The 18,422-nt window shown below is 38.2% G+C and overlaps 1 protein-coding gene across 3 annotated transcripts in view; it reads right to left on the bottom strand.

The window, feature by feature from the left end:
- LOC131675425 (aromatic-L-amino-acid decarboxylase-like) overlaps positions 1–18,422 on the bottom strand; it is a 1,116,730-nt gene that overhangs the window by 782,473 nt on the left and 315,835 nt on the right. For all 3 annotated transcript variants that reach the window (XM_058954401.1, XM_058954403.1, XM_058954402.1), the window contains exon 5: positions 9,167–9,237. In XM_058954401.1, coding sequence (XP_058810384.1) covers positions 9,167–9,237 — 71 coding nt within the window. The remainder of the gene's footprint in view (positions 1–9,166; positions 9,238–18,422) is intronic.

Raw genomic sequence — 18,422 nt, 5'->3', positions numbered from 1 at the left:
CCGCGCGCCCTCTTAAAGGACGGGAGACCGCTCCGGGAGCTAGTTGCAGAGGACCAATGGTCCCGGCAATCCGAATTCAATTCGGGTAGATAACAAATTACTCCCTATCGACTGGCAATCGGTAGGTGCCACCACTGTGGGTAAAGAGTCGCGACCGTGGTCATAGCAGCCATCCAAAGTTCTTTGCCTCGAGCTCCTGGAGTAAGGCCCGACACCAATTGTGCGAGAAAACAGTCCATCGGGCCGAGTAACTCTCGATGACTAGAACGCACTACGGATGCCAAAACCCTCAGAAAAATTATTTTCACAGAAGGGCAGCATCCTTCCTGCTATGGAATTGACTTAAGCCCTAATAGCTAAGCAACTTTACAATTGAACGCGAAATTAGTGGCTGTCAGCTCTCTTTGAAAGCGAAAACCGTGCACTGATTGCCCATCAAATCCAGTGCTGCTAAAGGTGAACACAGGCTAAGATGATAGAAAAGGTGAAAACCCGATATGCTCACTCAAGTGCTACTTTGGTTGCAATCCGTCAAATACCTAACCCTGACCAAGACAAGGTTTGAGCAATATCAAACCTAGCGTGGAATTAAACACGCCTGTACATTCGTAAGTAGTTCTAAGTTATATCATAATCAAATTAGTTCTAATCCGTTAACTATAATTTAAGCAGTAATCTTAAGCAGTAGTATAAGAATAAGAAAGTTACCAATAAATCAAAATCAAAATAAAAATTAAAATTAAAAATTAAAATTAAAATCGAAATAAAAATGAAATCAAACAAATTAAATTAAATTAAATCAAACAAAAATCAAAACATATAAAAGAACTAACAACAAGTTAGAAAGCTAGAAAAATAACTAGCTCAATCAACTGTAAATATACTAGAGCCATGGAAAACCATGGAGAAACCCGACAAGGTAACAATCGAAGCTCAAAGTCAACACACACAAACATACTCACTGCTCGCACTTGAACGCCACTCGAACGCCACTCGCTTAATCTTGAACGCGCACGTTAACGCTATAACGAACGATCGAAAGCCATACTCCGGAAACGCTACTAGCGATTCCAAGGTGGAGATATAACTAGACATTGTGTTGTACCTCGAAAGCGAAATGGTCAACCATTCTAGGTATAAAAAGGCGAGGAAACGTAAGCAGGAGATGACCGTTGAGAAACCAGAGCACTGCTCTAACACTCCGGTATCAACTCAGTTTCCTTCGCAACCAATCAAACCAGACGAAAGCAAAGACGATTGCCCACCAGTTAAAAGGGTTAAATTGAACGCACAACAAAACCCCGAACTGAGCCCGAAACTGAGGATCATACAATTGAACCTCAACAAAAGGCAAGTAGCCAACGATGAGCTGGGAGAAATCATGACAGACAGAAATCTTGACATACAGGTGGCACTGGTGTAAGAACCATATCACTGGAATAACGCAATTTCAGGTATGGGCAGCATCGCAGCTATCCATGGATCCAAAAAGGGTGAAAAGATCCAAGCTGCGATACTTTACAATCCACACAAAGTCACTGCTACCAAGATTTCTAATCTGTGTGATTCTCACTGTGTTTGCGCACAGATAGTCGAAGCCTTTGGTGAAATTTATTTCATAAGCATCTACTGCCAGTTCAGCCACAGCAGGAAGACCTATCTTGACAAACTAGCTAAGACTCTGAAGCAATTGAAAGGCAAAAGAGTCCTAGTTGGAATGGACGCAAACGCTAAGTCAAAGATCTGGTCTAATACACAGGACAAGAATGGGAAAATCATTGAAGAATTCACAACCAGCCGAACTCATCCAAACCGAAGAAATATTAGAACCAAGGTTTAACATGAGGAAAGCTGATTGGGAGAAATTCGGGAGACTTTGTAAATTCGAGAAAGAGAACCTAGCTACACTCCTTTTGGAAACCTCCGAAGACATTGAAACGTATATTTCAAAACTTGAAGAGGTTTTAATAAGGGCAGCAAGGGACTCTATTCCATCAAAAAAGAGAAGAACGCGCTCTCAACCCTGGTGGAATCCTGACTTGCGAAGTAAGAAGCGTGCGATACAAAGACAACGCAAAATCGTCGCTCTGAAAGAAAAGGAAGGACTGAACAGAGAACAAAGGAAAGCCCTCCAGAGATCACTCGAAAAATTGAGACAAATGAATTCCGATTACGCAGCGGTTATTAAAAGAGCCAAAAGCAATAGCTGGCGAGACTTCTGCACTATCGAAAGCGCAAAGAATGCTTGGGCGTACCCATACAAACAAGCATCCAACAAAGTCAGAATCTCAAAAGCGATATGCACGGTTAACCGTAATGGTTCAGTTACAAAAGACTGGAAAGAAACAAGCATGCTCTACTAGAAGGATTAATGCCTGATGACGACCCAAGCTGCGAAAACGATGCACATGCAGAGATACGCAGAGATATGCGGGAGGTTCCAACAACCGGCGACGCAATGCCTTTCCTAACAAGGGAAGTTGAAATGGCCCTTAAAGCGAATAAGGCAGGGAAATCACCAGGCAGAGATAGAATAGAGTCGGAGATGCTTGTCAAGGCAAAACCATTACACCATGAACTGACGCGACTTTTCAATGCCTGCTTAAAATGCGGACTGTTCTCCAGAAGATGGAAAAGTGGAATGCTAATCACGTTGCTCAAAGGGGTTGAAAAACCCGAGAACGAGATTAAATCATATAGACCCGTATGTCTACTCCCCATAGCGGGGAATACACTCGAGAGGCTTGTGATTCAAAGAATATCCAACATTCTAAATAGCTCGGACTGGTGTTCGGAGGATCAATTTGGCTTTAAGGCAAATAAATCCACAGAAGACGCCATTAGAAGACTATATGAAATAGTAGAAGAGGCAGAATCTGATCCATCGACCAAGTACGCAGCCGCTATTCCACTGGACGTCTCAGGAGCATTCGATGCCTTATGGTGGCCAAGCCTGCTTTCCCAATTGAAAGAAAGAAATTGCCTGAAGAACATCTACAAGCTCCTCCAGAGTTACTTCAGTGATTGAGAAGTGGGCATATATACTCACTTCGGAGAAACACTGAAAACAGTGACGAAGGGATGCCCTCAGGGTTCAGTCTTTGGACCGGTAGGCTGGAATGTCATCTTTGACAAACCACTCCGGGCAATAAGGGATGCAGGATACGAGGTACTAGCCTATGCAGACGATGTGCTTCCCATGATCAAGGCGAAAACACGCATTGATTTTGAAAGACAAGCCCAAGAAATCATTAATATAATGATGAACTGGTGCAAGTCTGACAAAATGAAGTTGGCAGTGGAAAAGTCAACACTAATATGGCTTAAAGGCCAACTAAGCGAGAATAGGAACCCTACAGTCAAAATTGGGAAAGACAACATTAGAACGCAGAAAATAGTCAAGTACCTAGGAATCACAATCTCGAAAGGCTTCCGAATGGAAGAACACATCCAAAACGTGATTCAAGACTGTAATAACACCTATTTCAAGCTAAGTAAAATAGCAAAAGCAAATTGGGGCCTAAAGTTTAACTCCATGAAAGAGATATATAATGGCTTCCTACTATCGAAAGTTACATATGCTGCTGCGGGCTGGTGGCAAAGAACTAATATCAAATAGCAAACTGCTTTGGAACAATTGCAACGATCAGTTCTTTGCAAAACACTTAAAGCCTACAGATCGATCTCTCAGGAAGCGGCGCACGTGCTTGCAGCCTCCCGACCAATAGCTCTCGAGCTCGACGCGAGGGTTGCGAAGTACTGCGTCAGGAAAGGGAAATCGGTAACATTGCACGGCATCCGAATAAAATCGGAGGAACTTCGATCGGGCAGACTAAAAATCTCAAAAGCCATACAACTCATCAATGATGAAATCGAAAGAGTATGGCAGGAGAGATGGCAGTCAGCCATAAATGGCAGGAAAACATACTGCTATTTCCCAGTAATCAAGGACAGATTAAAGAAGAGGTGGCTAAATCCCAATCATTACACAGTACAGTTTATGACTGGACATGGTGCTTTTAAGTCATACCTCTACAAAAGAGGGTTATGCGAAGACCAACTGTGTAGTTGCGGAGAAATAGAAAGCGAAAGTCATATTCTCTTTAACTGCGAAGATACAAGGGAACTAAGAGAGCCATTAATTAAGGTGGTTGAAGAGGAGAACCATGTATGGCCCTGCCCGGAAACGACCTTAGTATCCAGCAGGAAAATCTACAAAGTCTTTGAAGACTTTGCTAGAAAAGTCATAGAGCCCAGGGAAGGAGTACCCAGAAAGAGAAAACGAAGAAAAATAGTTTCAAACTATGGTAGAAAGACGCCACCTCTTACAAGGTCCCTAACAAAAGGACAAAAACTCGCACAATAACCTAATTTTTGAACGTACACAAGCATACAAGCTTGAATCTTGAACGATAATTTTTGAATGTCGAACTTCAGAAATAAACTCTGAAGCTCGACAATTTGAACGCGAATTACCGATTTGGCCCTGAGGCGGAGTTTTAACTCAAGTGTCTCGTGGGACCGGCATGCATACTAATAACTGCCTGGGGAATCGCCTTGTCGACTAGACGAAGCCCCGTCCAGACCCAGTAGTCAAAACAATAAATTGAAAGAGCAAACACCGGTATCTGCCGGTCTTGGGAGCCATTCTCTAGAAAGCGAAGCCCGACATCGGGGACGAACCGGGAAATAACCTTTTCGAATAACGGATACCCACCAGCGTGAGCGGGGATGACCGAAACGCAATGGGGAGACATACCACGGTACGTCGAAGCGATGGACCTGTGAGTCGTGGGAGAGATCCCTTAATACAGGTACGCAGGGTGGGATGTTTTTGAACACGAGCCCAGGAGGGAAGGCTTAGCTGGTTGATCGTCATAGGAAATTCCTCTGGCTGTCCTGGCCGAGTCTCTCTTCTGACATCCCAATTTGGGTTGGCCTCTGCGGGGTAGTGGTACCAGGCCAAGCAAATCTCGTAAGATTTGTACGCTGCGTGCTTCCGACGCGGCAGACGTCGGGGCAACTAGATTCCCGTCGCGCCCAAACCGAGGGTCAAGCCTTTAGTTCAGCTCTCCCTGAGCGTCGAACCTTGAAAAGATCGGTACTCCTCTCGAAAAGGTCACCGCCTTAGATTAATAATAAAATCCGGATCTCCAAATATTTGAAAGCGAAGGAGTGAAAGACAGTGGGCTATGCCAACCTAATGGCGCCCAGAGAGAAGGGTGGTAATGTTTGAATACGCCACATCACCCTCAAAGTGGAAAAGTGTTGAACGACGACGACGCATAGACTAGCTGTAGTTTATACGGGTCGATGGAGCCTCCACAAAATGCTGTACACTCATGACAACGAGGTGCTGGAGCGGTGGCAAGGTATAAGAGTGCAAGAAAGCACTTCGTGGGTGCTATTTACGAAAGCAATAAAAGGTGTTTCTGAGAGCTGAGAGAGGGCATCAACAGAGACCCATAGGAGCTGAGATACCAGATCGCTATAAAGCTATTTGGGAACACAGCACCTGAGGATATGCGGAACATCGTAGAGTCCCTCTTCCCCGATCATCCTAAACGGGAGGCCCGGCCGTTAAACACGAATAATGGGGTTGACGTTGACGACGGATCTCGTAAACCTGAAGACTCCAGCTCTAGACGACATCTCAAATGAGGTATTGAAGGTCGTAGCGAAGGAAAATCCATATGTGCTGCTGGATATATTTAATACTTGTCTATGTATAGGCATGTTCAGTGACAAGTGGAAGGTCCAGCGCGTCATCTTTCTTGACAAGGGCAAGGGACTGGGAGTGACGCCGTCGTCGTTTAGACCCCTGTGCACGATCGACTACACGGGGAAGATCTTTGAAGACTTCGAGCCATCGTGAAAGCCGGCATCGACCTCGCGGATAATCCGTATGGTTTCCGCTGCGGTATATCCACGTTGACGGTGGCGCATAAGATAATGCGGGAATTTTGTGACGCTTTGAGTGATAGCAAGGACCAAGGAAGCCCTGAAGCGAAGAATCGAGTGAACCATACGGAGGATCATGCGGTGGCTGGAGGAACATGGACTGGCACCGGCTTGTCATAAGACCGAGGTGGTAGTCATCACGAGGAGAAGAAACTTTAGCGGCGACTTCAGAGTAAATGTTGGGGATACGATAGTCTCCAGGATCCAATGCGCCAAGTACCTAGGCGTCTGTTTCGACTCTTGGCTCGACTTTAACGAGCGTCCCGGGAGAATGCAGGAGAAGGCGTCGAAGCTCCTTGCGGGGCTGAACCGAATGATGCCGAATATTGTCGGATCGAGGGAAGACAAAAGAAGGCTGCTGGTTGAAGTCGCCATTCGATCCTCCTATTACTACTACTACTACCACTACTACTCCTACTACCACTACTACTACTACTACCACTACTACTCCTACTACCACTACTACTACTACTACCACTACTACTACTACTACTACCACTACTACTACTACCACTACTACTACTACCACTACTACTTAATTTTTTCTGCGTTCAGATTATTAGATTATCAATTAATATGTTTTCCAGTTCCAATTATTGTTCAAGTTGTGGTTTTACTGGTATAGCTTGTTTCTCCTGCTGATTTATCAAGAAAATATTTTAAAGTCTTTTTTTAAATTAAGTGAAAAATGGGTCTTGCTGATAATGATTTCGAGTAGATATTGTTATAATCTATTGTATGCTTAAGTCATACAAAAAATGTTATCCTTTTTCTAAACAATCATGACGACTATTAAGCATTTGATTTTTATATTATCTGTGTAGTATAACTTCTTATGAAGGTTGAAGTTCTTTGATAACGACGGGCTCATGAGGACTATGGCTACCTTTAACTAAAACCACGAGTCTCAAATAGATAAATTAACTGAATTTCCTCGAAAGGCACAATGACACTAGCCGTCAGATAAGCAGCTTTAAATGAGTCAAAACATAAATGAAAGTTAAATTTAAAAAATTACTGCTTTTTAAGTATAGCTACAATATATACTTCATCAGATATTATTTAAATATATTTAGATTTATTAAGTAAGAGAGCATTCACACTCTACGGTATGCGCATATTTTCTCTACTATACATAACTATAGCCTATGGAAGGAGAGAGAAGAAAACATATAAAAGGTTTGAGAAAAACAAATTTTTATCTATTATTCTATAATTTTTTTCTATTTCGTGTTACGGGTTGGTTATTAAATTAATAGCAATCAACACAAAGCAGTATGAATCTAATAGGGTAAGGCTCACTTTATTTCTGAATATCCCTCTATTTATCCCTCTATACAGTAGGATTTATACATGTACCTCTATTAGAAAATATACAAATTCTAATTATATCAGACAGATCTTTTCGATCCGAGGTTGTGGAGGGGTTTTTAACAAGGAAACACATGGGTAATCTTAAAACAATTTTAATATTATTTAGGTCACGCGTACAAGATATTATGCGAGGACGAGCTGACACAGGTACACTATTGCAGTCAATACGTAGAGACGAGGAGCTGGCAATGTTCACTTGTCAAGTTGATGTGACAATCTAGTAGGTATCCTGCATATTGATCGCTACCCGCGCATCCGCGGGTCCGAACTCGCACCGAAAATCTTGAAATACCCGGTAGCAAAAATACGTTTAGGTGAAGAGGTGTATAGACTTGTGTGGTATGGACTGGAAATTCGATGAACCCCACACATCTACGAGGTCTGTCCGGAAAGTATCGGACCGACGTTTATATCTTCGCGCCATAGTGTTCGAGCGACCTCTACTGGACAAAAACGTTAACAGTAAAGCCTCACGAATCTATTGGTTACTTACTGACACCTGCCAGACATATAGTTCATGCGCAGCATGTCTTTGTTTACAGTGCCTTTTTCGCGTTCGTCGGATTTTGATATTGTCAAAAATGACTGAAAAACATGATCAACGAATTTGCATCAAATTTTGCGGAAAGCGAGTTCGGGAACTATTGAAATGATGTAAAAGGCCTTCGGAAGCGAGTGTATGAGCAAAACATGAATAAAAGAGTGGTATAAACGGTTCAAGGATGGTCGCACTTCTGTCGATAGTGATTCTCGTTCCGGCCGACCTTCGACGACAAAAACCGCAAATAATATTGAACAGATGCGACTTGCAATTGAACAAGATCGTCGTATGACTGTGCGAGAATTAGAAGAAGACCTTGGGATACCAAAAACTATCATTTCAGAAATTTCAACCGAAATTTTAGGAATGAAACGCGTGTTTGCGAAATTCATCCCAAAATTGCTCACAGCAGAGCAGAAGAACATTCGCTTAGAAATCGCTCTGAACAATCTGGAAATGGTCAATAATGATGATAATGTGCTTAAAAAAGTTATTACAGGTGATGATCCTGAAACAAAACAACAATCTTCACAGTGGAAGCATTCTGAATCACCAAGACCAAAAAAAGCACGTCAAAGTCGGAGCAATGTTAAGTCAATGTTGATTGTTTTTTTCGATTGTGAAGGTGTTGTACATCACGAATATGCACCAACAGGTCAGACAATCAATAAAGAATACTACGTTGAAAATTTGAAACGTTTGCGTGATGCAGTAAGAAGAAAACGGCCGCACTTTTGGGAAAGTGGTGACTGGCTTCTCCTTCACGATAATGCGCCAGCGCATTCATCCAATCTTGTGCAGCAGTTTTTGAGCAAACACAATATCGGATTGCTTCGACAACCTCCATACCGTCCCGACATAGCCCTTTGTGACTTATGGCTGTTTCCAAAACTAAAAAAAACACTGAAAGGACACCGATTCCATGACAAAACAACGGTTGAAAACAATGCGACGAGTGTACTTAAGGCTATCCCTAAAAGTGAGTTCCAGGACTGTTTTGAAAAGTGAAAAAACCAATGGAACCATGTTATTCAATCAAGAGATGATACTCACCAGATGATAAAGAATAACGCTAGCACGAAAATGTAAATGTACGCCCGATACATTCCAGACAGACCTCGTATCTCCGAAATATAAATCCTTCTGCTCACAACGGTAGGAAAAGGAATACCCTATCATTTGTTCTTTATGTTTTTATTAAGAAGTTTTTCGAAATTCGTGATGTCATTTTATTAATGTAATATATGATTAAATTATTCCATTATAAACGTTATGCTATTTTTTGAATACCTGTAAAACACCGCCTCCTCGGCTATTTTCTTGAAAGTAGAGGAAATCGTTTGGTAAACTAATCGCTTTACCTGAAAAGAATTAATACTTAGTCAAATCAACGTACAGAATAACTATTTAAGAAATTGCAGTTGAACGATAGATTTATAAGTTATATAATAAGATCTAGATTTTAAGAAGAATGTACCAAAATGCAATTATATGCAGTAAAATTTGCAGTAAAACTCATTGATCTACAAGCTTTTATCACTGGCACATTATTACAATTAGCTACAGACATATAAATAGCTGGTTTTACTGGAGTTTTTAGGATTAATAATATCTATATGAAGTAGCAAACTTTAGTATACATTTTTAGAGAATTACAAAGGTAGGTAAAAAAATAATAAAAAAAAGTTGATGCAACGTTCTCAAAAATTCATATCCCATCAATCATTAAAGCTAGTGATATTCGTTTTCTTAAATACTCCTGAAACGATGAACTTTTAAAGCATTGACACCAAAATACCGTTTCATTAATACTCAAAAAGTAAATAATTATTGTTATAAATATTGTTGAAAGGAACGATATACTGGAGTAAGTAAATAAATAAAAAACAGAGTTGAAAGGATGAAAGGCACTTTATTTAGGCATAAAATGCATAGGCTAGAGCACGAAAAAAATATTCACGCAGAACACATAAATATAGTCTTAAAGTCAGTCGCTCGCATGTGCGCTGTCTCTAAAAACTGTGCATACCACAATAAATACAGTTTTCTCAACACTTTCTCCTTTGTACATTGTGACGGTAAACTTCCCATTAGCGCTAACAGCCCATCCACGCGGCTGCCTGCGAGGGCAGCACCTGCCGGTTGGGGAAAAATGTAACGAGGGAATCCGGCACGAGACGGGACAAAACGCGCGCGTATGAAAATGAACCAGTCGCGGATTAGAACCTGAGCACTCCGCTAGCTAGTGACGAAGAGAGTTTTTCCCGAGTTTTCTTGAGTGCCGAGACGAGCTGATTAGGACAGACAGAAGATGTGCCTTCGCCTGACGGAGATGAGTGCGTGTAAGCGTGTGGGAGTGAGGAGTTTCGCCATCGAGGGTGAAATCGAAAGCGAGAACCGCTTGGTCACAGAAGCGGACTTCCCCGAGACTTAATTACGAACTTTTTCTTTCGTTTATCGTGCGACTGCTAATAAGGTAAGTTGGCCAGCTTAATTTCGCGATTGCTATGATTGCTACTAACTAATCTCTGACGCCCGTTCCCTCCTGCTCTCCGGTTTACGAATTTGAACGTTCAGATAATCTCGCGCGCTCTTCGATGCGATCGCGCGCATAAATAATAAGACGATTATCAACCCCGTTACAACATATATGTGTTCTAATCTTTCTTTAAATATTAAAATTATTTATGCTTTCTATTATTACATTGATTAATTAAATAACAAAGTTGTAAATTTATAAAATGTAATAAAACACAATCTTATACAATCATAGAGACAATTAGTGTTATTTTCGAAAATAGAAACAAAACTACCGAAAGTTTATGGAGATTATATAAAACAATGTATATTAGGGATTAAAGTTAAAAAAACATAGGTTACAGCTAAATAAAATATAGCAGATAGAGTATCTTTTATATAAATATGATCTAAGATTGTGTTTAAATTTATTTGTATATAGAATCCGAGGACAGTTAGGACTTGCAGACTCATGAAGGGTAAAAATATTTATTTATTTAATATTACAATTTCAATACATTTAAAATTAGTTAATTGGATAATAAAGTTATAAAGGCAAACCTTAATGACGAAAAATTCAATAAAATACTTACATTATTGATGAAGCGCGTTTTTCTACTAATATGTGGCATCTTTAGATCCCTTGATTGAAAAATTAAAAATAATACGAAATTCTAAAAAAATAAGAATTTAGTACCAAAATGGTTGTGGAAGTTATTTTATATTAATAATATCTATCATTATAGTTGAAACATTCTGAAAAGATATTTCTCTAGCCAAATATAGGTGTAACAGTAATTCTAACTATACGTCATTAATGTAATTATTCGAAATAAACTTAGATAATCGGAGGATATAGAACATCGTCATTCTAAAGAAAATTATGACATCTAAATTATAATACAACAACAAAAGGTTCCCAATACACAAATGGATACGGTAGTGTGATTAAAAATAAAGTATTCATTATTAAATAGTACATTATTTCAACAGTCTGTTGATACACCTATTGATTACTCAAATATGTAAGTATCTTCATGTCTATTTATCGAATTAATATTATTCTTGAGTTACAGTATTCTCGAAAGATTTCTTTTATAATAGTTATTTTATTATTTAAATATATAGAAATAGGCAAAGATCAATCAATGTCTGTCCACTCATGTTCATCCCTACGTTTTTTAAGGCTTCTTTTTGATTGTCTATTATATAAATATAGATAATTTATACAGTGTAAGTTATACACGACTATTACATCACATTTTTTTGATAAGTCATTACTGAATTATACGATACTGGTAAGTTTATGAGTCATTAATGAGAAAAAATAGATGTTAAAATTTTTAATCGATGATTTATCCATATTGAAGAATATTTTATAGAATTGTAAAAGAAGAGAGAAGTATAGTATTTTTTAAGAGTAATTCAGTCTATTGTATAGAATTTTTTCACATCTGTGATAAACACACGAATTATTAAAATTGATTGGATAAACATTACACAGGTTTACGAAATAAAAAAAGTTGATAATATAACTGTTTAACCAAACCACATAACTCTTATGTATTTTGATATAATGAATACAAATCCGAGGTCCGTTGACCTCCATCACATCAGGTTCAAGGCTACTTGAAGATTAAATGTGTTTATTACAACGGATTTGAAAATTCGACCACGGATGCGGCAAGAACGGGAAATTTTACATTCGATTACACATTCTTAGTTTTTCCAACATAACTTCTCCAGGATACCTGGAGCTTAAACAAGTGACAGATAGACCAAATTTACTTTTGACTCATATGAACTTATTTTGAAGATGTCCTATGCGCTTCAGTCGTATACTATCATATATCTTCGTATCCTAGGCACCGTAGGTGCAAACCTGAAATCCATTTGAACACATCGAGTTAGAGTTAAGGTCATTTCAAGATAAATCCGCTTACTTTATAGAAGAAAACAAATAAAACCCTTATCCTTTAACCCTGATTGCTTTAACCATTGAGCTCTGTAACCCTGCATGACTATAACCCTAGACTCTTAATTCCAACTTTATTAACCCTCGAGCCTTATAACCTATGGAGCTGTAATCCCAGACATCAATCCCTAATTTTCTTAAGCCTTAAGTCCTCAATCCTGTTACGCTAAAAATCTGACCCATGCACTCCAATTTTCTGAATTATCGAGCCCTACAAACTACAAACTAATTAGCCCCACTCGCAAACCACCTGATCAGTTTCAGCCCCTGATCAAACCCACTCGCCTACCCATGTTCAACCCCACTCGCCTACCCATGTTCAACCTCACATCCTGATCAATCCTACTCGCATACCCCTGAACACTCCCTCATTAACTTCACTCGCTTATCCCCTGAATACCCCTGATCAACTCCACTCGCGTAGCCACCAATTAACCCATTTCTTCCCAATTAACCATGAGACTACCGATTGGTTTATCGTCTTGTAAAATGGGTAGAATCGCTTGAAATCGACTTGCAAAATACCATTTCCGAAGCAAAAGGACTTGCTCTTTCCGAATCTGCAAACAGATTTTCCAAATTTTGCGATCCAAAAACAATATGGCTGCTCAAACTTACAATTAGTGAAAATTTCATTTTTTATTTTAACTGAATGTCCTTTCTTTTCGAGTAAAGTATGTAACGTATACCTACTAAACAATTTTATTTCACTATTAGTATGGTTGCAGGACTTCTGTTATCGATTATTGATATTTTTGAAAATCCAAAATTTAAAATAGCGGACGAAAAATTGAAAAATTCTGAAAAATAAAGGAAAATGAGAAAACATATATTTCTTGTGTTTTTGAGGGTGCTGATTTGATATTTTGTTACTTTTTGAAAATTCTTGCATTGAAAATCAACATCGAGCATTCGAAATGGCTGATAAGCTTAATTTATTTTATAAATATATTTTTTCTAGCGAAAATCCACAGGTTTAGCATTCATTAATTTTCTAAATAATAAAAGTTACAATAAAATTATTTCAAATCATATTTCACTTATAAAACGGCCGCTAGGTGGCGAACAGTCATTTTTTTGTACTTGCAGTAAAATCTGCAATCCTAAATCCATATAGGTACCCAATATTTTCCGCAAATTTGTATACTTAAAAAAATTAAAAAATACAAAATTTATATTACTATTGTATTACAATAATAATAATTTCTATAAAAACTTCGACTACTACTGCGATTGATTTATTATAATATTTTTGAACCTCATAATATTATAATTCTGAATAACTTTACAAAATAACATCTGGTGTAAAGTATGCCAAAGAAAAACGCAAAGCAATCCGACAGTAGCATTACTGTTAAAACTACTGAGCTTATGGATTTAGATTCCGATCATGTTGACGGAACAAATAAAACGTTTTCTAAGTAGTATAGCAATATATGTTCCAGCACACATGCGGTGGGTCTCTGGTGTGCTGGATCATACGTATATTCCAGCACACCTACGGGGGGTCTGTAACCCTTTGGCCCCACCTGGCTTAACCCTTTGGCCCCCCTCGCTTAACCCTTTCATGTTAATAATAATTATTATTGTTAATAATTATTATTAACAATATTCGTGGGGGGTCCCTGGTTTAACCCTTTGATTCCCTGGCCTAACCCTTCCATGTTAATTATTATTAATGTTAATAATTGTTTATAATTTTTGAGGAAGGTTTCTAGGGCTCCTAGTCCCTTGGGCTCTAGTCCCTAGGGAACCTATACCTAGTGCTTTCAGTCAAATTAAATTAAAATTTTTTTTTTTTTTTAAATTATAAATATATATTATTGACAATTTACTTGCTACATTGAGAATGAAACGAATAGAAAATAGCGACGATTTTTTGAAAAAAATGAAGAGACAGACCGGAGAATCGAACCGGAGTCCTCTGGGTTGGCAGGCTAGCGTTCTACCACTAGAGCCAATGCCACATTTACCTTAGAAGATGCATATTGTGTATATTAGCTTCACACGCATATATTTGGTATAGGGCCTGAGCGTACGGAGGAGGAAGGGAGCGCATGCTGTCTATAGATCTGGCCTGATGGGGATGCGCTACTATAGTAGTATTAAACGTATGCTCTCTCTCTAGCTCTGACTCAGCGTGGACCACAGTGGAGGAGGAGGGGAGCGCATGATCAGCTATGCTTACTAACTACCCTCTTATCTTAAGTTGATTATGTCTATCATAAATGTAGATCACAGCTGGTTTGAGGGTGATCAAGTTTCTCCACTACTTTCAGAAAGAGAGAGCATCTATGCTTACTACCTTCCCTCTTATCTTATGTTGCCTATGACTATCGCAAATGCAGATAATAGACGGTTTAAGGATGGTCAAACAAACTCATTAGCGCGGACGCGTGACCATCTGCGTTTAATGTGTTTTTTTGCGAATGACCATAAAGTCACCGGGACGTCAAGATTTATAGAGTTTTTAGAAAGTGATAAACTTTCTAGCCTACATGGGGAGGGAAAAGGTACACCAAACGTCCTATCTCACTCAAAGAATGTCTACGTTTGTGTGTAGCGTTACATATATTGTAGAAAATTCGTACCTGATAATAGTGTGAGTGTTCAGTAGGATTTTCGTTGGTCAGTCTTAAAGGAAACTTCAAGCTGTTCACAGTGCAGTGCTAATTGTTTATTATTATTATTTAAACGTTAGTAAGTTTTATATTTTTTATAAAGTTTATAAATAAAAAATAAAACAACAATGGAAAATATTGTTAAAGCGTGTGAGTTTTTAGAAACTGTAAGTATAATTTTAAATAATTTAAAAATAATTAAAATAACTTTTATAATTTTTTAATAATATTATTATTCAATTTCAGCTTACCACTTACCAGCTTCCTACCATGCAGAACGTGGCAAAAGAGCTGTTATATCGGCTCTTAATTTTAATATTAATTACTGTAAGTATTTTTTTCTCATATATTTATTTATTTATTTATTTATTTATTTATCATTTATTTTCAGTTGCAACGATTTGTGGAGGAGAGCAGTCCTCAAGGACTGCAAATCAGAGAAATGAAAGCTACGGTTCAACAAGTAAGTATTATTATAAAATTATAACAATTTATATTTTTTATTAATATTTAATTGTCTTATCTCTTTTCAGTGGATCAAGGAATCTATGGCGGCCAGAATTATGGCGCATCAAGTCGCGTATCAAATTGACAAGATTGTCAATGATCGCGTCAAGGCAAAGTTGGAGCAACAAGAGCGTGCGGACGCTATGAGGAAGCATCAAGAATCCGCTCGATTGGAGCGGAAACGGAAAGCCGACTTAGCTAAAGCGGAGCAAGACGAACTTGCTGCGAAAGTTAAGCAAAGGCTTTCCAGCATAAACAAGATTACTGCACCATCAACAACCGCCATGATGAATGAAGATAATGCACCACCTTCGAGGATGTCAACATCATCTGCGTCGGTGACATTATCATAGTCATTAGCAACGTCGAGGTCAACATCACCAGCGACGTCAACAGCAACCTCATCTACAGCAACATCCGCAGGCTGTCAAAGAGGAGACGATACCCACTCGATTTAACTACTAATATAAGTAATTACATTATAGAAATAATTAATAAATTTAAATTCAAAATAATAATTAAAAAATTTTTTTTTACACAAAAAAATTCCGTTGGTGAAGAACGTTGAGCGAGTTCGACGGAAAATGATTTTGATTCCGGCTCAACCAACACGGAGGAAGCCGACTCGCCCCTCTAAGGTCGCCGGATCAAAAAAATTAAATAATAATAATATTAAAAAGAAAAAAATTGTATTTTTAATTTTGTAAAATTTATAAAAAAAGTAATAAAGTAAACTAAATTTAAAAATTAATGTTTTAATTTACTTAGGATTTACCAGTACCCCACCCCCATTCACCTACACCACCCACCTACCCATTCACCTACTCCACCCACCTACCTACCCTCACCCACTCACCCACCAACATTCACCTACATAGGTTGGTAAGGTAGGATGCTGTAGAAGTTGGTAGGGTATTAGTAAGCTATATGATGGTCTCTCTCATTCTCCTTCTATAGTAGGGAGGATAGTAAGCTTATGCTGGCTAAGTTTGGGCTCTCAGAGAGGGGGTAGCGTCTCTAGCTTGCTAGGTGCGTACGCCGTTTAGTGTGGATGCTTCTCTCTCTCTCTCTCTCTATGATTATAGGTAGTTTATATTAAATTCTAGCAATATATATATTTCATTTTCTTTTTATTGAAAAGCATCGTGTACATTGATGTCTTGTTAATTTTAAACTAATTTTTTAACATCACCACTAATTGGATTATATTGTACAATACGATCGTGTAATATGAAGCAGTAGGCTGCAGTATCTTCAGGAAAATCGGTCCGAGTTTCAAATTCTAGGCGAACATCGACTGGAGCACATTTTAATGTTTCATTTTGTTTGGAGCAGTCTATAACTATTAACGGCACTTTATTAATGAAATCCTTTTTATTGAGTAACGGCTCGTTTTCTTTACCATAGTAAGCGTTTTGAAAATTAGTATACATATCGTAGAGAACAGCAAACTGATTTTGATTGATATTAAAATTGAGATTTCCGTACGGATAACATTGTGAATTGAGAAAAAGCTTCACATTACTAATATTACAATGATCAAAATTACTAGAATTAACACTTGCTGAACTTTTACGTTTAGTTTGAAAAGCTAAAATAACAAAGCGAGGCTTTTTCAATTGATTGGAAGTCTTAACACTCCAAACATGCTTTGATGTACGAGGTAATTTTGGATACTCATACATTTCCCAAGTACGATAACTCATAATAATTGCACGATCTCGTCCAATCTGATTGAGTAATTTAATTTTTTCTTTGTCTACAACCATCACATATGGCATCAACCATTCAACTTTAGTTAAAGTAATTTTTGATTTTTCTGAAGCATCAGGATTCCTTACTCGAATACTTAAAATAGCATTCAAATCATCTTTTGATCTTGTGAGAATAAGTTCATGCTTGACATTGACTACAATTTTCCGATAATCTTCAGCAAAGCCCAGCAACATACTGAGAGGGATAGTCACATCAAAAAAACCTTGAGCGTTACATATCAAAACTTCATAGTTATCACCATTCCATCCGGCATTTTCAGCGATAGAGTTTTGACATGGATTGAGTGAAAGTCAATTTTTCATGAGGCTCGTTAAGCCTACATTTTTTACTTTATCAATTTCAATAGCATTTATTTCATATCGTATTTCCTCGAGCAAATGACAGAGGGCGTTGTTGACTAATAAAGTGTTCTCCACTGGCGTAGTACCGTCCGGATTGGTCAACCGACCACAAATATGAATCATATTGCGTGATGGAAGCAGAGATAAATCTTGATGTTGAATTACTATATGGATTTCATCACTATTATTGAAATATGATAATGAATAAGGCTGATGCGTATAAACTTCATAATAAGCTATAGACTCATCGAAAGCGACACCTGAATGAATGTCTAGAATTCCCTCCATATTGTTGTTGTTTTATACAGCACACTAATATGCACAATATTTTCTTCCACGATTTTCGACGACTTTCAGTGTCAAGCTTTTCAGGAATTGACTGTTCTGAGGTGTGAGCGGTCTGATAGCTCGCTGTTGACTGGTTGTTGATTGACATTTTTGTCTCTTAATATAGCTTCGACCGGACTTTATATTGTAAATGATACCCATTACTAAGATATGGTCTTCATATGTACTCGCACTGTGATGACTTCTCCTCGAAAGTTAACTAAGTTTCCACCTTGATCAACTATACGAATTTGAAAATGATCAATGCTCCTCACAGCAACTAGAAGGTAAATGATGTGAGAGGGAACTTTTATAATCTTATATCCAGGTGTGACTGCTGGGAAAAATTCATGTAGTACTTTGTACACTTGTTACTTGTACTTGTTATGTACACTGTACATAACACACATGTACGTATGTTACATGTACTTGTTATGTAATGTACACTTGTACTTGTTACTAAGTATGTACTTTGCGATCGT

This window comes from Phymastichus coffea, unplaced genomic scaffold (assembly GCF_024137745.1).
Source record: "Phymastichus coffea isolate CEN01 unplaced genomic scaffold, Cenicafe_Pcof_1.1 PCOF00021, whole genome shotgun sequence".
In the NCBI taxonomy this organism is placed as follows: domain Eukaryota; kingdom Metazoa; phylum Arthropoda; class Insecta; order Hymenoptera; family Eulophidae; genus Phymastichus; species Phymastichus coffea.
Note: the sequence above shows the minus strand (reverse complement) of the source record. Positions and strands in the feature narration are given on the sequence as shown.